We start from the raw sequence: 23,230 nt of genomic DNA on the forward strand, positions 1-23,230 counted from the left end.
TGGGAGCACTGGAGAGGGGAGAAGCCATTTTGGAGGAGTCAGGAGCCAGCCATTGCAAAAGCAGGACTTGCTGTGTGGTGAGGTCCTGAGTCCCAGGCCTGCATGCAGGATGCCCTGAGAACTGGCCTCTGGGTACCTGGCAGCAGTAACCTTAAGCTTGGTCCTTTCCCCGTTCAAGGTGACTCACCACTGTATAGTTTTGTTGGGAAAACTCCCTACCCAGCCAGGCTGAGTTAGCCCTCCAGCACCCTACATCCACTCAAGTTACCATATGGCAAATACTGCTCTTGCTGTGAGGGTATGAGAGCACTACGGTAGGAGACTGGAGTTCAGATTTTAGTAGATTAACTACAATCTGTACCTTGAGCACTGCATCCCTTGGCAGTGAGGGGAAATCTTAGGAACAGAAGCAGCCTGATTCCTGCATGAAGAAGATGCCTGCCAACTAGTTGCTGAGGAGTCTAGATTCATCCCTGAACCTGAGTATCATTTGCAGAATTGTGAGTATACCATCTTTCAGTCAGGGAAATTGATAGTCCCCCCTGCATTGTGTCCTCAAGCCAGGCCCTAAAGGGCTGGGGATTTTATTATCTGCTGTCTAGTAAACTTGGGTAGGGACATACCATCTAATACCCACATGAGAGTTTTGTGGACTGTACTGAACCAAGTCAGCCAAGTTGCTTTGCTGCTACAGACGATATCTTTCTCACAGGTCATCAAGGGCCCCTGCAAAGTACACATAGCAATGGGACACTAAATTTTACTCTTGCTCTCACGTCATTCGACTGGGAAAATTCATCAGTTTTATTAGTGTGGCACTGGTGACTCAGTAACATTGTACACTGTCATATTTACTTTATGTTTAATATAATTACTCTGTTGAATATATTGTGTGTATTTGTTACTTCTTGGGAGTCTCCAACTATCTGGCAAGTAAGAGGGGTTACTCTGTGGTTAGAATTTCCCCTGCCAAGCTGCCCTGGTGATCCTGCAAGCGAGGAGTGATGGAGGTGGAGGCACCACCAAATCAATTCATAGGGGAAGAAAAAAAGGAAGTTACAGCCTGCTGTGATGAAGGCAGAACCCAGATGAAGCCAGGCCTCTCAATCAAAAGTTGTAAGGAGATTGCTGTTAAAAGGAGGTAACCAGGTGGAAAGTGGTGCTACTCACTATTAAACAAAGAGTCCTTCCACGACTTTTAGACCTAGATTTTGTCTGGTTAAGACTGCATAAAACTGATGCAATTGTTGGCAACCCTTTAACAGGCAATTCATTTCAAATGTTTAGGTGTATTGTTATGTCTCTCACAAAGATTTAAAAAAGGGATAATTGAATCAGTAATTGTTTATATTTTAAAAGATTTTTTTCAAGAGACACTAAAGAAGTGGGTCATACCTAAAGCCTTAAGTCAGATGGCAACAGTCCAAGTGGACAATCATAAATCTTTATTCACACGTAGGTTAGATCAACAGCTTCACTTCCTCTTCTTTACTGTCTGACTCATAAGCTCTTTACTTTGTTAATCAAGATAAATGTGAATGTAATGCAACAAATTTACAAAGAACTTGTCCACAGTTCCTTTAGGCCCCTGCAAAACAAGCTCAGGAATATCCCAAGACCAGACACTGAAGATCTGCCACCTAAAAAAAATACGTTATGTTTGTGGCAGAGACCAGTACATATTGTTAAAAGTAGTAAACAAAAGAAATTGAAAAGGCAGCAATATTTGCCACATGCAGGTCTCTATTTCATCTCCAGCAACTAATAAAAGTGAACCCTTGTCTACAATTTCAACAGCCTGCCACATAACGTTGGGAAGCATTTTATCATCTGTTACTTGTTAAAATAGCCTTGACTGATTATAGGTTTAAATTGGAACGTGCACGTATAAAATAGAAACAGCCCCAACAAAAGGTAGTACTGGTGAAGGTGTAGTATGATGGAGTTGTACCAGCCTTGCACAAATACCCATATTAACATACAAAGGAAAGGAAAGGTTATGGCAACAATCTCTAGCCTAGTAACACGCATGTGTTTCTTTTATCTGTCCTTCTCTCCTCATAAGAATGGCCACACTGGGTCAGATCAAAAGGTCCATCAAGCCTAGCATCCTGTCTTCTGACAGTGACCCAAAGCCAGGTGCTTCAGAGTGAATGAACAGAACAAATAATCATCAAGTGGTAATCATCTATTTAAAATTAGGAAGTTTCCTTCCTATCTTGAGTAGGCAGCATCTTCATACAATTTTTCTAATATTTCTAAGGACATGGATATTAATCAGAAGAGAGAACTGTTCTGGAGACTGATTGATTCTAGTTGCAATTACGTGACAACCGGACTTTGGGTAAGTCAGACAGCCTTTCTGTGCCGCAAATGTTTTCAGTTTTAAAATGGTAATATTTAAGCATCTGCTCTGTTAGTAAGTCCCCATAGCACCTTATATAAAAGTGCAAAATACATTATGACTAATGGATTTTAAATCCCAAAAGCAAGGGTTTTTTTTACACTGTTCTACTCCTGTTAACACAGCAGAGTACTGTGCCCACATATCATGACGAGGACAGCAGTGCAAGAACCTATACCAAATGAACTGCATACTATATTTTGGCTTGTGCATCACTCTCCACTAAATAAACTTTTAACAGACTTTTAGGTCTCAAGTGCAGTTTGTAGAGCTAGCAGTTTGACCATTTCTAAGTTGTTTTTTTTTTTTGGAAATTAGCAGAACTGATCTGCAAGTCACTGAAAAATAAAAATGTCATTCCATTTTTAAAGCCACTTTTCAAAGTGTAATTGCATTTTAAGGGACAGTACAAAAAATGAGTGGTAGCTCAACTATTTTAGCCATTAACTTCTAGATTTTTGGTTGAGAATGAAACTTCTATTGAGTTCTCTTTAAAAGGGAAACCATCATCTCCTGCAATTCCAGAATTCCCTTTTATAAAATACTCAAGAGGTTTTAAAAGTGGCTGGGTATCTACACATTCTGTGTACATATAGAAACTTTTGTAAATTTTACTTAGATTGTTTGATCCAGGGACCATCCTTTTCTTCCATTTATACAACACCTAGCAGAATGGGATCTTAGTCCATGACTGGGACTCCTAGGCACTATCTCATTACAGATAATTTAGGCAAAAATGAACCCTCAAGTATGGTGTAAATACAAGAATCCTTTTATCATCCAGTGTCATGCAGCCACATTTGGGGTAGAACACTGTAACTGATCGACAGCGCACACAGTCTGGAACAAGAAATTATGAACAATGGAAATGGCATTAGAATGCCATTAGAAATGGCAGGAGGCAACTTAGTTTTAATTTAGGACAAATTACCCAAGCTACTCTTAGTTGTAAAATTGTCTACTGAAAGTTGACATTGTTTTGGTTAGGAAATTAAGTGTAAGCTCTCTGAGGAAAGGGCTATATGCTCCTTCCTGTTTGTACGGCATACAGAAGGTATAACTAGGAACAAATACATAATGATTTTTGACAATATGGGACATGCTAACAAGGGACTGAAGTACGGATTGAGATGCAACACAAATACAAGGCTACAACTTACACATTCTGTATTCAGTACACAGATGCTTCAAATACTCAGTTACAGATAATAAATCCTAAGCAGCAAGGTGACGAGACAGCGTGGGAAAGAAAAACACACCACAGAAGCACAACAGGCAAGCAGTTCTTAGAACAGAGCACTCCTTCACACTGTGGTATTCCTTAACAAGTCGCAAGCTGGGTTTCCTTTTGAAAACAAAGGTTCAGGTACACGTGATTCGTTATCACTGTTCAGTATTTATCTGTTTGCCTGAGATTTCATTTCTCCATGGCCCAATTGCCTAGTCATCAAGGTTTATCACTGTCACTTTTGTGCCCACTTTCTCAGGTTCTTAACTTGGCATCTGTTTTGCTGACTGTTTCATGCACAGACTGAAACTTTTGCACTTTGCTTCTTTTAAATGCAAAGTCTGCCCAGAGTACTTTCTATCCATCCCCCTAGGACGGAGTTATTACCAAACTGCCTAATCCTGGATGAAGATTCAACTACTACTGAAATTCAAAGAGTGCAAACAGTACTTTAGAGGCTAGCAGAATAGAATGAACAGGTCCATTTACACTGAAGTAACTTAAGAAAGTAACACTAAACCAAAGTACTGATATAGGGCATCTCAGCAGTGTTGAGTGATGAAGCCAAAGGTTTTCAGCCACCAAGGGAGGCAAGTATCTAAATATTATCACACCTGCCGGAGCGAATTAATGCTATTGTAAAATGTAGTTTGCTATATTTAGTTAACAACTGATTAATGAGTGTGAAGGCAAGTTACAGATGGTACTTACATATTATGAAAGGAATCTTACCCAAGGCTTCAGTATCACACTGACTATCATGGCTGTCTTTTTGCTAGTGGAGAGGATGGTATATGTATTATCCCTTTGACCTGCAAGTTGTAATCCAATGTAATTTTTATATTAGACTGTCCATATACAAGTGTAAAGCAGATCATCTCTTTCATTTTACATACACTTAACTTCACATGATTCATGGATTATGGCAAGAGGTCCCTGTTGCCTCATAGCCACAATGGACTTCTGAGATGTGTCCTATAACCATCCCACTCCAGCCTGAAGAGGTGCTTTCATTGCTCATGCTTCAGAGAAGGAAGGAATAAACCATACATCTGGTAAATACAAAAGTCAACTACTTTAATCTAAGAGGAATTTCAGATGAGTTTTCAAAATCTCTTTACAATATAAGAGAATGTCATGCTTTACTTTCAATCCAAGCACTACTAATTAAAAACAAACAAACAAACAAAGAAACGAGACAGGCTTCTAAGCAAGGTAAGAAGATTTTGCTTTTTTAATATGTGCTCAAGTCACAGTATCTGCTCTGAGAGTGTTACTCCAGGTAACATTTCAATTTTATTGTCAATGGTATATTGTTAGAACTTGTCTATACAGAAGGAACAGGCACTAACAGAGGGGCCCCAAAAGCAGGGCTTTCAGAAAAAAGGAACACAGTGATCAGCATTCTTCCCATTCACTTGATAGTTTTATCAAAAACTGCTCAACACACCACCATTTTCAAAAGGCAAGAGCCATACTCAATTCACAAAATTAAAAAAGCCACACATTTTAACTTTAGTTTTCAGGAAATCTTTACCTGGAATCAGTAGTATATGCAGCCAATACCTTTTAGTGCCATTTGAAATTATGGAGTTTGGAACTTCTAAGCTTAGCTCCTTTCCAACTTTAAGGGCTATTCTCTAGCAGAGAAGCTTTAAGAAATTCCACAAAATGCTTTTCCTATCAACAGCATAGAACACATTGAAAAGGAACAACTACTGATCAGAATGAACTGAAATGGATATAGACTGGACACGCTGGCTAATGGAACTTTTTGGTTGAAAAAAGTATGTTTTATACTTTTAAAGACATTATTCAACCCAATCTGCAAACTGAGAACTGGAGAAAACTGATTTTAAAGCAGTGGCTGTACCCACTAACAGTTTACACAGTACCTACATATATACTTGCTCTTTCTGCAGTGTTTACTTGCAAGACCACAGGACTGAGGTCTCTGCTCCTGTAATAAGTTATTTCATACAATACAGTGTATAGAACATTAAAGGTGAAACACTTCTTGAAGACTCAAAAGACAGACACTTTTCAAAACGTCCATGTCTCTGATTTTTAAGGAGTGGAGACAAGAGCCTCCATGCATCTTCATTAGCTAGATCCCTTTTCCTCTTTGGCTACCGCAGCCTCTGCAGGAGTAGTTTCCAAATCTTTGCTCTGATTTTCTCTCTCTTCATCATCTTCTTGAGGGTAAAGGTCTGGATACTTCTGCATGCACTCCTGCATGGCACGGAACTGGTCCACACAGTCCGATCCTTTTATTTCTTCTGTGCTATAGTGGAAACAGGAAAAGGCCGATTTGAATTGTTCCCCACAGGGACCACTAGCCATTCCACCAAGGCATGGGCAATTCCAATTGATATCTCCATTAGGCAATATCAATCCTGAACAAAAAGACAAAGAAAGACAGAATAAAAATTAGGTATCCTATAGATTGTCATCTTGGTATTTAGGTGAATTTTGTTCTATAAAATGTACTGGGTGACAGCACTGAAGTCTGAGGTTCTTTATTACATGCACAAAACCAGTACAGCATCAACAGTGGCAGCGCAAGCCACCCTTTATTGCCTAGCCAATGTGCCTCAACTCCGACCTGTATGACTCACTGCTGAGAAAGGGAAAGAGGAGAGGTTAGTTAATGGCCTCGTTCAGTCTTTGGGAAAATAAAGAAATCATAGGGAAGGAAACAGAGAAGACAATGTACAGATGGAAAAGAGGACACAATGACAACATCACAGGAAAAAATATCTGGATCTATTCTAGGAATGAAAACAGAAACCATGAAGGCAAGAAGTTAGTTAAACAGCTTAACAAGATCAAGAAATGTAAGCTTGTAAAAAAATAAAGTGAATTGATGATGTTATTATAGGTTGTGCCACTAGCCTTCATCCCCCAAGAAGATAACTTAAGGTTGCCTGATATGTACCACTATAAAACCCTGTTTTCAGTCGCTTATTATGTTGCCAAACTTTAACTGTTTGGACTGAAATTTTCCTTGATGAGTGTCTGCTTCAGTCGGATTTATTTTTTGAAAATTTAAGCCATAAAGCTTCGGCCATTGCTGAGAACAAGGCTAGGAAAAGATGTTTTGCCCATGTTAAAAAATTTAGGTGACTTTTTCTTTGAAAACTCTAGTGACTCCATGTTTGTAGCAGGGGCTTGAAATTTGGTAAAGCAGTGGCCTTTAACATCTAAAATCTCTGAAGATTCTATCTGCTCTGGACCAACTAGTTATGTTACCCCAAGCGCTTGGGGATCACAACTCATGTTTTATTTTTAAAAACAAAAACGAACAAAGTAGGAAAAACAATAGCTAAGCACTCATTGTAGTATACACACTTAAAATGTTTACTATTTTTTGCCCCAGAGTCTTGTGAGTCTCTGGAGTTCACTTCCATTCAACCAGATCAGGTCAGAAGAAAAGAGCATTTACAACTGAAGCAAAGTGGGTTTGGTTCAGCACCCCAGAAGGCACTGAATTCTGACTATCTGCTTTACGCCAACCCTAGTAGTAAACTGCACAGCCCCCTTCGTACCATTTCTGGGTTGGAAGTGCTATTTACTACCCAAAGACTGGGACATTGTCATGCATAGGTCTTTTGGATACGCTCACAGAATTGTCACTCATCCCGCTGGACAAAACCTCTTTCATGGATAAGATGTAGCTAGTACAGTCCATCTCTGGCAAACCATGGCTGAGATCCAAGCTGGGGAGGAGGGGAGAAGCAAGCAGGAGGTCATAAAAAAAGTGGATAGCCTGTTGCAGATTCTATTGCTAGGGATGATATAAAGCAGAAGGAACGTAGGTTGATCTTGCAGTGTAAAAGAAATATGGTTTTGCTTTGTAAATAGACGAAACTAGAATTTGAAGTCACTGAGGGACATTACGGAATATCAGCTATTAAAATGACTCGTTGTGTCTCAAATACTTTAAGAACACAGAAAGTTTTCTGAAATTAGCCTGATCAGGGCATTGCAATAATAAAATTCCTTGTCATATAATCTTCAATCTGAAACAGAAATTATTAGTTTTAAAACTCAAGACTGCATGGTAACACGAAGTTCAGCTGTAAATTATGACTTTCCACACGTGAATCTTTGGCACATACTCCTGGGATAGTGTAGAAGTAGAAAAATAGGTATAACTCCACTAATTTCACCATTAAGAAGACACAAGCTTCTAATACCAACTACACAGAAACCACATTTTAAAAGAAAGCTGAACAAGAGTAAGAGTTTTGTTCCTTGTGGACCAGAAGCATAGAAGAGTCTCTCTACACTAAAAGTGATAAAGTATATTGGCTTTTCTTTTTTTTTTTTAAATCTCTGAACTAATAGAAAGTTGCACTTTTTCTTCTGGAGGTAGTCTGCAGGACATTGATCCTCTAATCCAGACCTACTGTTAAGTACTAGTTGAGGCTCACTTGAAGACTAATCAATTTGCATTATAATAGATCCAGGACTTAGGCTGGCAATTAGTTGCAGAGCTCTCCAACCTAAACCCTCTTAGCTAACGGAAATTGATATCACAGACACAAATAAAAATGTCTGCACTTATGGCAATACTTGTTTTGTCCTCTCTAACCTACATAAGTGCCTATAATTAGGTTGTATCAGAGATCTGCATTAGGACTCCCTTTAACGGCACAGATTAATTCTTGAAATATTGACTTTTGTTGTAATTAGCTTGTAATGTAGATACATAGATTATTAGGGTTGGAAGGGATCTTAAGAAATCATCTAGTCCAACCCCCTGCTCAAAGCAGAACCAATCCCCAAATGGCCCCCTCAAGGATTGAACTCACAACCTGGGTTTAGCAGGCCAATGCTCAAACCACTGAGCTATCCCCGGGAACTTGTATATCTATTACCTACTGCACCTCTAAAGTCTTTCCTTTATTAATGCTTTTAAGTGACATTCTGCTGGGCATTAACTTTTTTTAAATCATCCAACGGTGTTATAAGAACGGCCATATGGGGTCAGACCAAAGGTCCATCTAGCCCAGTATCCTGTCTTCTGACAGTGGCCAATGCCAGGCGCCCCAGAGGGAATGAACAGAACAGGTAATCATCAAGTGATCCATCCCGTTGCCCATTTCCAGCTTCTGGCAAACAGAGGCTAGAGACACCATCCCTGCCCATCATGGCTAATAGCCATTGATGGATCTATCCTCCATGAATTTATCTAGTTCTTTTTCGAACCCTGTTATAGTCTCAGCCTTCACAACATCCTCTGGCAAACATCCTCTGGAGTTCCACAGTTTGACTGAGTGTTGTGTGAAAAAATACTTCCTTTTGTTTGTTTTAAACCTGCTGCCTATAAATTTCATTTGGTGGCCCCTAGTTCTTGTGTTATGAGGAGTAACTAACAAGTACTTTCTCCACATCAGTCATGATTTTATAGATCTCTATCACATCCCCCCTTAGTCATCTCTTTTCCAAGCTGAAAAGTCACAGTCTTATTAATGTCTCCTCATATAACAGCCATTCTATACCCCTAATCATTTTTGTTGCTCTTTTCTGAACCTTTCCCAATTTCAGTATATCTTTTCTGAGATGGGGAAACCACGTCTGCATGCAGTATTCAAGATATGGGCGTACCGTGGATTTATATAGAGGCAATATGATATTTTCTGTCTTATTATCTACCCCTTTCCTAATGATTCCCAACATTCTGTTCACTTTTTTAAGGCACTTGACTTGGTACTGCATGACATTTTAATTAAGAAATGTGACTGATATAAAATGAACCTGGCACCCATTAAATGGATTAAAAACTGGCTAACTGACAGGTCTCGAACTGCAAACTGGGAATCATTATCCAGCAGATGTATTTCTAGTGCGGTCCCACAATGACTGGTTGTTGGCTATTGAACATTTTTATCAATGACCTGGAAGAAATCATAAAATCATCACCGACAGACTTTGCAGATGACACAATAATCAGGGGAAGGGTACATGCTGAAGAGGACAGGTCACTGATACAGAGCGAATGGGATCACTTGGTAATCTGGACGCAAGCAAACAATATGCATTTTAATATAGCTAAATATATATCTAGGAACAAAGAATGTAGGCCTCACTTACACGATGGGGGACTCTATCCTGGGAAGCAGTGACTCTGAAAAAGTTTTGGGGGTTGTGACAGAGTCACTGCACCTGCGCTTCCAATGCGATCCAATGGCCAAGAGGGCTAATGCAATTCTTGGATGCATAAATGGGGGAATTTTGAGCAGAAGAGGATTATTTTACCTTTGTATTTGGCACTGATGTGACCTCTGCTGGAATACTGTGCTCAGTTTTGGTGTCCATAGTTCAAAAAGGGTGTTGATAAATTCGAGAGGGTTCAGAGAAGAGCCATGAGAATAATTAAAGAATTAGAAAACACACCTTATAGTGACAGACTAAAGGAACTCAATTTATTTAACTTAACACAGAGAAGGTCATGAAGTGACCTGATTATAGCTTATAACTACCACGTGGGGAACAAATATTTGATAATGGGTACTTCAATCTTGCAAACATATAACATGATCCAATGGCCAGAAGTTGAAGCTAGACAAAAACTCAGACTGGAAATAAGGCATACATTTTTAACAGTGAGTATAATTAACCTTGGAACAATTTACCAAGAGTCATGGTTGATTCTCCATCACTGGCAAATTTAAAATTAATATTAGATGTTTTTCTAAAAGATATACTCTAGGAATTATACTGAAAAAGTTCTATGGCCTGTGTTATACAGAGGTGAGCCTGTATGATCACAATGGTAATTTAAAATACCCAGAATGCAAGAAGTGAATACTAGTTTGGCACATCCTATATATTTGATAAAGACACTTAACATTTATGTTTTGTACATATTTAAAACACCGGAGTATAAATTGCAAGAGGTGCAATGATGTTGAATTAGCATTCTTACGAGAACCTTCGTTTTAACTTCCTTACTTTTGAACATTTTAAATTCATAATATTAACATTTTAGTTTCTCAATCCTCTTCAGACACGCTCCCCATTCAAAAAACCTCAGGAAAACCCCAAAACAATTAGCCTTGAGGAACTTGTAGGCCCTTCAAAATTAAGTTATTGAAGACTAGGAGCTTACAAACTCTGTTAGTTCCTTTAGCAAGACTGGAAAGCCATATAATTCTCTCTTGCATTGCAAAGAGGAAGTCAAGTTATCCCCTTCATTTAAATTTATCCTCAAAATTCACTTCTACTGTCTCAACTATTAAAAGTTAAAAAAAACCCCAAAAGCACTAAAGTTAATGGAACTGTCAAGACATGTACCCTATGTGATCTTGTAGTATCCTTTTCGTCCGCCAACATTTTTTGGGGGGTCTGTTTACGATCCTCGTTTGTTGTATAATGGGAAGTTTCAGGGAAGGGCCTGTGCCTTCACTAGCAGTTTTGGGAACCACTCCTGCCACTAGACAATGATTTCAATAGAGAACCTGCTTTTACACTGAAATCTATTTATTGAGAATCTTTTGTGATTAATGCCTTCTACTTAAAACATTAGTTATGCTAATAGTGCGGTAACATTCACAAAAGTCACCTGGCATGCACAAAATATTTAAAAAACAATCATAAGATGTTTCCTAATTTTAAATTGTATATATATTTTGCAAGTAATAGGAACAGGTCCTCAGTTAGGAACAGTCACCCTGAAAAATTCAACACCTGTGATGTTCATCTGTTTGCACCGTGGAAGCAAAAAGCAAAGTCTTAAATTGGGGAAAATATTTTTTCATCTTTCTGTAATTCAAAAGCAGATGAAGAGATTCTTAGGCAATTTTCCCAGCCCATACCTGCAAAGAGAGGATGTTATAACGAGAGTCACAACGTACCTTTAGGTACAACTTTTATGTTCTAAAAGCTGTAATTTAAATCTATCTCAGTTTGCCATCCCACTTAGCTGGGAATCATCTGTAGCTTTGCCCATTGTACTTTTAATACTTCTGGCTTAGAAAGTGGGCTCCAGACATAGGGAGGTGATGGAATCTCCTTCCTTAGAGGTTTTTAAGGTCAGCTTGACAAAGCTGTGGCTGGGATGATTTAGTTGGAGATTGGTCCTGCTTTGAGCAGGGGATTGGACTAGATGACCTCTTGAGGTCCCTTCCAACCCCAATATTCTATGATCTTACCGAAGAGAAACAATACAATAATTAGGATTTTCCTATGCAATCTATTCATCAAAAACTTAATAAAGAATCTTTGATATAAAAGAGGAATTTAACAACTAGAGCTACAACAACAATTATGCTTTGTATTGTAATACCAAGTGTCAGGAGGGCTGCAAAATAATGATCACATTCTACATAAATTTAAAGGTTTACATTATATTAGGACTCAGTGCTGATTGAGGCATTTATACAATAAGCATATTCCTCCTTAAATGTGATTATTTTGTGTATAGTACAGTAAAAAAAAGATCAAAAGGGCCATTACTGTGAATTATGCCACAGAAGTTGAACACTGGAAATCAGATCTCCTGTTCAAAGTATAAGCTAAATTAAAAAAAACCTGCATGTTACTTTATGAATGGCTAAAAAACTTTTCCAATTTTCTTTTAAATAAAAATCACACAATAAACTAGAGCTTCTGCCCTACAATGCTTCAAAATGTTTTGCCCATGTCTTTCTCCTCCATTGATTTCCCTCCCCTCAGATACAACTGCAACCTGTGATATGCGAATTGTTCATCGTTTTTTGATTTGCTGTGTTGTAGCTTTGGAGAGCTGAACTGAGAAACTTTGAGAAAACCCTTAAATTGTGGCAGCAACTCACGGCATGTTCAAAAAAAGCATACTACAGTATTTAATGCAAAAACCATTTTCATGTTGGATCATAACCTTTCTAATGGAAAGGACAGAGATAAGATGTCCTTTTCATTGCAAGATTTCCCCAACACAACTAGCTTCTAGCCTTTTCTCTCTCCTCCCCTATCCATAGCAGGCCTGGACAGGCCAAACTAGGAATTTAAATCCAGAGTACATCTGGTGGTCTAAAGTGCTGGAATTACTGCTTTGTGAGAGGACACACATCTCCCTCCCACCAAAGCCCTTCCACATCTAACATAAACATGGCATTTCACTAGCCTTCCAGATGAGTTGTCTTGGCCACCTTTGAATTCTGCCCAGACTGTCCAACTGGGCAAGGAACTAGATTCTATGACATACTAACTTCATTTATGCAACCACTGCCATGAAAGAACAACAAAGCAACTTGTCCTTACACGTCCCAAGAGAAGAACTATGCGCAGAGTTCATGTTCGAATCACTTGTATCTGCGTCACACCAATGCCAAGAGATCCTTTTCTTCCCTCTTTTGATCTGGCACTGACAATACAGCAAACCTGACTGACTTGCTCGACCATAATTATTAATATAACTCAAAATATCATGAACTGTTGTGGCTCAGTTCCAAGGAGTTAAGTTTACATTCACAAACTCCATTACTAGAGAAGCCCTCCTTGTTGAAGACATGACTTCCAGTTCAGAACAGAAGTGATACTTTTAAAAAATTCCAACACACTGTCTTTACAATGATAATGGGAGATATTCTAAGACTTGAAGCAACTTCCTATAACCCAAGACTGCATGAATGTTAGAACTTGCCAATATAAGCAGCAGTCTTTTTTGTTCAGTTGCATACCACGTAAGGTGATTTTTCATTCTATGAACTTTTAAAATGCATTATAACATCTCCTAGATGCTTATGTTCTCCAGATGTGAGGTTGTGGTGGGATCTTTATTTTCGGCAGTCTAGTTTTGCAGAAGAGAGACAGGCCAGACAGAAGGGAGTTGGGATCTTACCACAACCATATTGACCAATGAAAAAGATCACCCATCAGAGGCTATTAACACTATAAGAGAAAATGGCTTTTTCTAAAATGTTTGAGACAGCATTTAAATATGTTTCTTCATTGTTTTTCCCACAGAGTACAATAACTGGCTGATCAGATAAACTTCTCTCAGAAAATGCTTTTAATAGAAGGGTCAACTGTACTACAGAACTGATTACTTATAGATATTGTGGGCTCTATTCTCCACTCTATGTAGTCAGGAAGTTGTATATATAGACATAAATTGAGAAGAAAACAGGTGCAAATATAGTTTGGATTTCATGGCCAGTACCAGATTCTACCTGAAATCTTTAGAATCTGATGCACTGATTTCAAAATGGAGATGCTGACAAATCTTATTGTGCAGATTGGTGAAAACAAATCTGCTGTTTGAGCATTGGCTATTAGCCAATAACAGATCTTGCCTGAAAATACGAGGGGTAAAGGAACTCCTAACAGACACTAAACTTTAGCTTCTACACATTTTTCTGAAATAAGACACACACACTGGAAAGTTTAAGGGGGGAACCAGCTACTACTTTTCATCTCAGAAAGGGTGTAAGGTTAATCTCAATCACACCAAGCCTGCCAGTCCCATATATTGAGAAAGCCAATTAAACTTATTTTGAGCACCATATCCGAGGTATATCATCAAGTATTGTGTAAGAATGTCTGTTTCTACTTATTTGCTACTGTGAAGTTATGTTTAATCATCTTTTATTACTAGCTTTCACAAGAAGTTCCACATGGGCTGTTCTGTCAGCCTATATAACACTGTCTTAAATTCCCATATATTGGGCTAACATTAATAATGTCTTCAGTTAAACAACTGCACACACCAGGGTTAAATATTCTTCTAACATACATATGCTATCACATCCTTATTGCGATATTCTGAGGCATTGCTCTTCACTTCATAGATTCTAGCAGCCTTCTGAGTGGCTGAACTCACTGATAGCCAAGAGAGTAGGGTACAGAGCATCTCTCACCACACTGTCCTAAGCTTCAAGAGACATTTTTGACTTTGAATCAAGCATACTATGGGAAGGAGTGTGATAAGTTACTGTTCTACCTGAAAGAAATCTGTTCACCTGACATACATGTGGCATCTAAAGTCATGAAAGATTTCTCTAATCCCTTGTCCCAGTTTTCATTTAGATCATTACAAAGGATCCAAGGTGAGGATGTGATCAGATACAACTGTTCACTCTGAATACTCATGTAAACAGGCTCAGAATCTATGCAGGTAGGTGAGGAATGCTCATTTTAGCACAAATATATGTACAAAAACAAAAAAAAAAAGTTTAATTATACAGGACAAGATGGTTCAAATTAGACTGTGTACTGTCTGTTCGTTTGTTTAACATAGCATCACCAATATCCTTTTCTGGGTGCTAAATGATGCGTGAATACTGTCCCCTAGAGATTACAATGCTGGGGCAGAGTTTCTGCTAACTATTGTATGTTTAACAGATTTTCAGCTGGAAAAAGGAACAACTTAGCTCAACTTCAGTCAAAGTTGGAGGCAACAAGACTCGAGACTTAGTATGCCTCAATTCATGCAAACTGAAGTAGACACTACAGCCAAATTTAAAACTGCAATACCTGAATTTATGCACCCAAATAAAAGCGAGCAGTTTTCAGAATTGCTTGAGTGTCCACAGTTTCAATGTATTTCAACAGGCGCTGTGAATCTCAGCACTTCTAAAAATAAGATTGTTTCCATTTAGTTCCTCATATTTCAAACAGTTGCCTTTTGTGCCTGGTGAACATAAAAGCAATCCAATAAATCCCAAATCCAGTCTTAAATTTTCATGGCCATTTATTAGCCTGGGTCAAAATCTATCCACTCAGGTTTTACCATGACTATAAACTAAGATATTTTACTCACCGATTTTAAGAAAAAAAGATTACTTGTCCAAGGCAATCACGATTTTACAATGCTTAATTCCCTGCCATTCTATCTCACAGAAAGATAATACACAGCCACAGTAAAAGCAGATAGTTCTTAAATTTGTTCACTTGCAGATGTGAACTGTTCAGCATCAGCAGCAGAGAATCCTCTGGCACCTTACAGACTAACAGACGTTTTGGAGCATGAGCTTTCGTGGGTGAATACCCACTTCGTCAGATGCATCAGTACTGGTTTATCTTGCATGATATTTTGGCAAACTTCAGTTCCAAACTGCAAATGTTAAGTTACTTGCCTCTTAAGGCATTAGTGACAATTGGATCCCTTTAGAGTTGTCATTATGTGACAGGAAGAGGAAAATAGTTTTAGACTTGTTGAAATGGGTTACTGGGTACAGAACATGACAAAGTCATGGGTGTAAGTCATTTTCACTCTAACTAGGATTTCTGAAAAATCTCAGACTACTACTGCAACAAACTGCTCTGTGTGATAGACTGCAGAATTAAATATTTTGAAGGACTGGAGAGGGACTGAAGTAGTTGAGGCTGAAGGTGGGACCATTAGAAAACCATGCAGAATAAAGAAGTTAGAGAAACACTAAGCTACTGTATAGAATTAAACTGTGTTAACTCCTCCTCTTAGTTAATCATGCTTTGAACAGGTCTGTCTCTGGTTTCTAAGAAAGAATGAAATTGTAGAATTACAGAAAGTTTGTTGACTGTTTGCCAAAATGGCAAATAAACTATGGTCATACTGTGACATTCTATACCTTGGGGTATACTGTAACCCCCTATTCCTCGTTTTCATATAATCACGATCTTGCATATAAAGCATGCCTTGTAAGGTATCAGGGGAAAGGTTATGATCTGCTGAAAGTCATTTCTCTATCCATGTATGTGTATCATTAGTGCATATGAAGTTATGAGAATTGTGTTGTACAGCAGTCACTAAAACATGCTGTAAGTTGAGGAATCAGCCAGGTATCAGCTCTCCAGAGGCAACAGCAAGGAAAGTAACCGACACCCGGGTGGGGTGTCGAACAATCATCAACAGCCATTGTCCAGCAAGGGAACTACAATGCAATGACTCACCTGCATGAGGTCACACCAGGGGAATTGCTCAACCTTGCTTGGAGAGACTCAGCAATGCCTTCCAGATATACCTGGACTTGTGCTCCCTAAGACAGAGTGGACACATACTGGGCCCTTCTCCTGCCCCCACCTTCGCTGCAAGCAACTAAGACACTGAGAAGAAGACAAGACTCCAACAGAGGAGAGTGGCCCGGGTTTAAGGAACAAACCTGTATATTAAGGACTGCAATATCCAGTGGGGTGAGAAAAACTGCTTAATCTAGATGTTGCCTAGTCTAATAGGGTTGAGAGTTTAGCCTGCATGCTTATGTTTTATTTTATTTTGGTAACCACTCTTTTTGCCTATTACTTAAAATCTATCTTTGTAGTTAATAAATTTGTTTATTCCTGAAGCAGTGTGTTTGGTTTGGAGCATGTCAGAGACTCCCCTTGGGATAACAGGCCTGGTGCACATCAGTTTCTTTGTTAAACTGACGAACTCATATAAGCTTGCAGCATCCAGCAGGCATAACTGGACACTGCAAGACAGAGGTTCCTAGGATTGTGTCTGGGGCCAGAGATATTGGCTAGTGTCATTTGGTTGCACAATCCAAGGAGCAGCGTATATACCAGCTGCTGTCTGTGAACAGCCCAGGAGTGGAGGTTCTCACAGCAGAGCAGGGTAAGGTTGGCTCCCAGAGTCAAGGATTTGAGTGACCTACCAAATCAACGGTCCAGATAACACCAAAGGGGAATGTCACATCTACAGACAAGGATTATGTCTCAGTTTCAAAATATAAAGGAAGTTAAAGTAAAATTAAGAGCAAGCTTAATGGTACTGCCTTAGGAAAAAGACTGACCTAGCTTTTAGAGATTCTTTGAGGACCTATTCCACTAATTTGAATGGGAGCCACACAGACAGATTAGATTGTTACATATATGTCTTACCATCCTTTTACCAAATATTACTGACCTTGGTCTTCATAAGGGTCATTGGGGTCATCTGCTACCAGTTCTGCACTGCTTGGCGTCTCATGGTCCTCTTTGGTCACGAATATAATTCTGTCTTTTCCTAAGGAAAGACAAAAAGCAAGAGTTCAGAAAAAGGATTAAGCTGAGACAAAACAAGCCATTTACAAAGCCGCTACACAGTACAAGCTTTTGAACTGTTCTGCCTATAAACAGATGCATTCATTTTAAGAGCTAATGAGTCTGATCTATTTGGCCCTGTTTAGGCTTCAATTGGAGCAGTGTTTGGTTTTGGGCATCCCATTTTAAAAAATACAAATTGGAGAGTGTTCAGAGGAAAGCCGCTAAAAATGACAAAAAGGTTTTGGAAAATAAGACCTAAAAGGAGAGGTTAAGAGAATCAGGCTATGTTCAGTCTAGAAAAAAAGATGACTGAGGCGAGACAGGATAACTGTCTACAAATACATAAAAGATGGCATGAAGAAGACAGGGATCAATTATCCTAATTAATCAACAAGGACAGGGCAAGACATAATGAGCTTAAGATACAACAGGGTAATTTAGGAAAAATATTCACATCTTTATAAGAACAGTAACGCAATAGAACTTGATGCCAGAGGAGATGTAGAGGGGTCCTCACTGAAAGGATTCATGGCTACCATAGGTGTCCATCTATCAGAGATTCTGAGTGAACTGCTAGGATTCATGGAATTGAGGTTAGAAATTACTCTGGGACTCACTATTATTTGTATTTCAGTGACACCTAGGAACCACAATAAAAAAATTAGGGACCCTTTATGATTAAAAAACAGCACTTCCTTATTTACTTTTCTTCCTACCAGTCATGATTTTACAGACCTCTATCATATCCCCCTTTAATTGTCTCTTTTCTAAGCTAAAGAGTCCCAGTCTTATTACTCTCTCTTCACATGGAAGCTGTTCCATACCCCTAATCATTTTTGTTTCCCTTTCTGTTACCTTTTCTGAGATGGGGTGACCACATCTGCATGCAGTATTCAAGATGTGGGCATACCATATATAGAGGCAATATGATATTTTCTGTCCTGTTATCTATCCTTTTCCTAATGATTCCCAATATTGTCAGCTTTTTTGACCGCCGCTGCACACTGAGTGAATGTTTTCAGAGAACTATTCACAATGACTCCAAGATCTCTTTCTTTCTTAGCTAATTTAGACCTCATCATTTTATATATGTAGTTGGGATTATGTTTTCCAAGGTGCATTACTTTTCATTTTTTTAACACTGAATTTCATCTGCCATTTTGTTGCCCAGTCATCCAGTTTTGTGAGACCCCTTTGCAACTCTTCACAGTCTGCTTGGGACTTAACTACCTTGAGAAGTTTTGTATCATCAGGAAATTTTGCCACTTCACTGTGTACACCCTTTTCCAGATCATTTATATGTTGAACAGTACTGGTCCCAGTATAGACCCCTCGGGGACACCACTATTTACCTCTGACCATTCTGAAAACTGACCATTTATTCTTATCCTTTGTTTCCTATCTTTTAACCAGTTACTGATCCATGAGAGGACCTTCCCTCTTATCCCATGGCAGCTTATTTTGCTTAAGAGCCTTTGGTGAGGAACCTTGTCAAAAGCTTTCTGAAAATCTAAGTATCAGAGGGGTAACCGTGTTAGTCTGGAACTGTAAAAGCAACAAAGAGTCCTGTGGCACCTTATAGAGTAACACTTTGTTGGATGTATTCACCCACAAAAGCTCATGCTCCAATACATCTGTTAGTCTATAAGGTGCCACAGGACTCTTTGCCGCTGAAAATCTAAGTACACTATATCTAATGGATCACCCTTTTCCACATGCTTGTTGACCCCCTCAAGAATTCTAGCAGATTGGTGAGGCATGATTTCCCTTTACAAAAACCATGTTGATGCTTCCCTCAACAAATTGTGTTCATCTATGTGTCTGATAATTCTGTTCTTTACTATAGTTTCAACCAATTTTACTGGTACTGAAGTTAGGTTTATTGGCCTGTAATTGCCAGGATCACCTCTGGAGCCTTTTTTAAAAATTGGCATCACATCAGCTATCCTCCAGTCATCTGACACAGAAGGTGATTTAAATGATAGGTTACATACCAGTTAGTAGTTCTGCAATTTCACATTTGAGTTCCTTCAGAACTCTTGGGTGAATACCATGTGGTCTTGGTGACTTATTACTGTTCAGTTTATCAATTTGTTCCAAAACTTCCTTTAATGACACCTCAATCTGGGACAGTTGCTTGGATTTGTCACCTAAAAAGAATGGCTCAGGTTTGGGAATCTCCACCACATCCTCAGCCGTGAAGACAGATGCAAAGAATTCATTTAGTTTCTCTGCACTGGACTTTAGTGTCTCATTAGACAGTAAAGACAGGACCCAAATCATATTCTCTTGATGCATATAGGCAGGATTTCCACTACAATATATTAAGGCAGCTAAAATGGCAAATGTTTGGCTAATTTCAGGTGAACTTTAAAGGTCAAAGCCATAAGGCACCATTGGCTTGCTAAGACCATCTGCAACCTCCCTCTGCACTCGCCACATATGCAGATACAACATAACTTAAAAGCAAAGTAACCAGCTTCCCACTGATCTTTCCCATACGTCAAACACCAGATAACTTTTTTTTATAGTCTTTCAGAATATTAACTAGCTAGCACTAGTTAAAGTTTAGCATAGAAAAAACAATGACCAATCAATTACTAAGAAACTATGTACAACATTACAGCATTTATTCATGTAGTCCAATATTCCTCCTCCAACAGTGGAAGCTAGAAAACCCCATAATATATCTAATCAGTTGTAGGCAGATTTTATTAAGGTGCACATCGCTGGAGTAGAGTTGCACAGTGATGTACGGTTGGAGCTGGGGGTTGATGTTGGGGAGACGCTGCAAGGGTTAGGAAGGAGTTTATCTTATGCCCTGCGGCATTCGAAGTGATTAGTCTTATCTTGGCAGGCATAGCTACTGTCAAGGTGACCTAGAAGAATTACTGCTCTTCAGGGGAGAAATGTCTTTCTAGCATGCATGTAAGGTAATCTGCTACAGGGCAGGTAGCACTTTTAGGCAGTCTTGACTGCGACTTGTCAAAATTTATTTATTTTTGCAATTGAGTTACCATAAGAACTAAAACTCAGGTGCAGTTCTATATATATCCTGTTTACAATCTAGATAAACAGGAAACTGGCAGCTATTAATATGTAACCAAGGTCACAGCTCATTTCACTGAAGATCAAGGAAGATGAAAAGTTATAGTAATTCAAAACTGGCTTGGATAGCAAAACCATCAAATGGACTGAGAGTTGGCTAAAGGGACATAAACAAAGGGTATTGATTAATGGCACATGTGTTGAATTCCAGACAAGTGTCTAGTGGGATATTGAGGCAGTCTGTATTAGGGATGGATTCAATAGTGATCTAAATGAACAAGTAAAGAGCGTATTAAATTTGCAGATCATATTAAATTAGGAAGTGCTGTGAACACTACCAAGGATAAAAAAATACAGTCTGCATAAGATTTGAAGAGTGTAAACACTACAAAGGTAGAACTCACTATGATGGTCCAAGGGTATACAACTAGAGCAGGGGTCCCCAACGTGTTGCCCATGGGCGTCATGATGCCCGCCAGGGTGTCTAAGTGCGCCCACGTACTCGCTGGCAGACGAGCATCCGCCGAAATGCTGTGTCATCCAGGGGCGTCGCTGCCAAAATGTTGCTGCTTGTCGGTGGCATTTCGGCAGCGATGCCTATTGACATTGCCGCTTGTCGGCGGCAATTTGGCGGATGCTCGTCTGCCACCACGGCCCTCTGTGGTTCATCGTCTGGTGCCCGCCAGACAAAAAAGGTTGGGGACCACTGACCTAGAGTAACGGAAAGTTTAGGGGAAATTTAGGATGATTCTCTGAGTAAATTTTTCTAACTGAAGTCTATGAGACTGCAGAATAGTCTCCCAAAAGGAGTGTTGGAAACTTCATTGGGAAGCAATCCTTCATTTGGGAGGGAAGAGAAAGGGTGATATACAATAGTCTCCCTTCTGTCTCACATTTCCATGAAGCTACCACAGTGAGTCAACAGGGAGGGTGGGATTAGAAATTAAGGCTTTCCTGGCTTTCAGTAACGTTATTGCCATCAGCGGACACATACAAATTCCAAGCTGTATATGGTTTGGTGAAACATTTACTGATGTGTCTGAAATATATCAGTTAAATGTGTGGAGCATGGCAATTGCTATTTCAAACACTGTACAGTGCATGACTGCAAATGCTTCACTCTGTCAAACTTTGCCGCCATGAATAATACTCAAACAAATTATTAATCAATTTGTAAGCACCTAGAGGATAACAGGGTTATAAGGAATAGGCAGCATGGATTTTTCAAGAAAAAATCATGACAAAACAACCTACTTTCCTTCCATGACAAGATTAGTGGCCTAGTGACTAGCAGTGAAGCAGTAGGTGTGATATAGGGTCCTACCAAATTCCTGGCCATGAAAAACCTGTCACAGACTGTGAAATCTGGCTATTGTAGGGAAGTTGTGATATTGCCATCCTTATTTCTGTGCTGCCTTAAGAGCTAGGTGGCCAACAGCAGGCCTGGCTCCTAGGTGGGGGTGTGTGTGTGCGGGGGGGTGTCATGGGGCTCTGCACACTGCCCCCACCCCAAGCACCAGCACTGCACTCCCACTGATTGGTTCCTGGTCAGTGGGAGCTGGGGGTGCCTGTGGGCAAGAGCCACATGGAGCCAAACCTGCTGCTGGCCACTTCTGGGAGGCAGCATGGTCCTTGGTGCCAGGACAGGCAGAACCCTCTCTGTGCCCCACCTGAGGTAAGCATGTGCCCCAAGCCCCCCCGAACCCAGAGCCCCCTCCTGCACCCCAAAACCCTCATCCCCAGCCCACCTCAGAGCTCACCCCCCCCAAACCAGAGCTCTCTCCCACACCTTGAACCCCTATCCTCAGCCCCACCCCCTCCCATACCCCAACCCCCTGCCTCAACCCGCAGCCCCTACCTGCACTCCGAATCCCTCAGCCCCATCTCCCAGCTTGGAGCCCCGCTCCTGCACTCCAAACCCATCATCCCCAGCCCCATCCCAGAGCCCATACCCCCAGCTATAGCTCTTACTCCCCCACAATTCCTGCCTCAGCCCAGAGCCCCCTCCCACATCCTCAACGCCCCCATTTCTCGCCCCGCCTTGGAGCTCGCACTCCCAGTTAGAACCCTTAACCCCCCCCTTGCCCCAGCCCAGTGAAAGTGAGTGAGGATGGGGGACAGCAAACCACCAAGGGAGGGGAATGTACTGAGCAGAAGTGGGGCCTCAGGGAAGTGGTGGGGCTAGGGTGTTCAGTTTTGTGCAAGCAGAAAGTTGGCAACCCTTGTGATGGGTGGTCAGGTCTCTGTAATGCCTCATACAGCACAGTACCCAGCAGCACCATACTAGGATACCCAAGTCAATGTGGAGCCAAACAGGCATGTCCCCAGTAGGTCTTACACACCATCCTGTGCAACTTTGGGGTTTTCCTTGTTCTTCCATCTGAGTACTGACCTAGCTCAGATAGTGAGATCTACCACAACCATAGTGCAATCTGGCTAGAAGACACAAAAATTACCATGCTAAATTTAATGAGTGATCATATAACCCAGTGTTACATCTCTAGCACAGACAGCACCAGCTCTTCACAGAAAGGTCAAAAGCAACCAGAGAGTGGACAATTAAGTCTTATCTACACAGTGTGACAATGCTGCACTAGAGAGATGTGAATCCTGAAGTG

The 23,230-nt window shown here is 40.0% G+C and overlaps 1 protein-coding gene across 2 annotated transcripts in view; it reads right to left on the minus strand.

Annotated features, from left to right (window-relative positions):
• Positions 1 to 4,836: 4,836 nt before the first annotated feature.
• Positions 4,837 to 23,230, minus strand: part of CHCHD4 (coiled-coil-helix-coiled-coil-helix domain containing 4) — a 352,177-nt gene continuing 333,783 nt past the window's right edge. For both annotated transcript variants that reach the window (XM_075073205.1, XM_032784310.2), the window contains 2 exons: positions 17,446 to 17,544; positions 4,837 to 6,028 (listed from right to left, as the gene is read on the minus strand). In XM_075073205.1, coding sequence (XP_074929306.1) covers positions 5,736 to 6,028; positions 17,446 to 17,544 — 392 coding nt within the window. In that variant the 3' untranslated portion in view covers positions 4,837 to 5,735. The remainder of the gene's footprint in view (positions 6,029 to 17,445; positions 17,545 to 23,230) is intronic.

This window comes from Chelonoidis abingdonii, chromosome 17 (assembly GCF_003597395.2).
Source record: "Chelonoidis abingdonii isolate Lonesome George chromosome 17, CheloAbing_2.0, whole genome shotgun sequence".
In the NCBI taxonomy this organism is placed as follows: domain Eukaryota; kingdom Metazoa; phylum Chordata; order Testudines; family Testudinidae; genus Chelonoidis; species Chelonoidis abingdonii.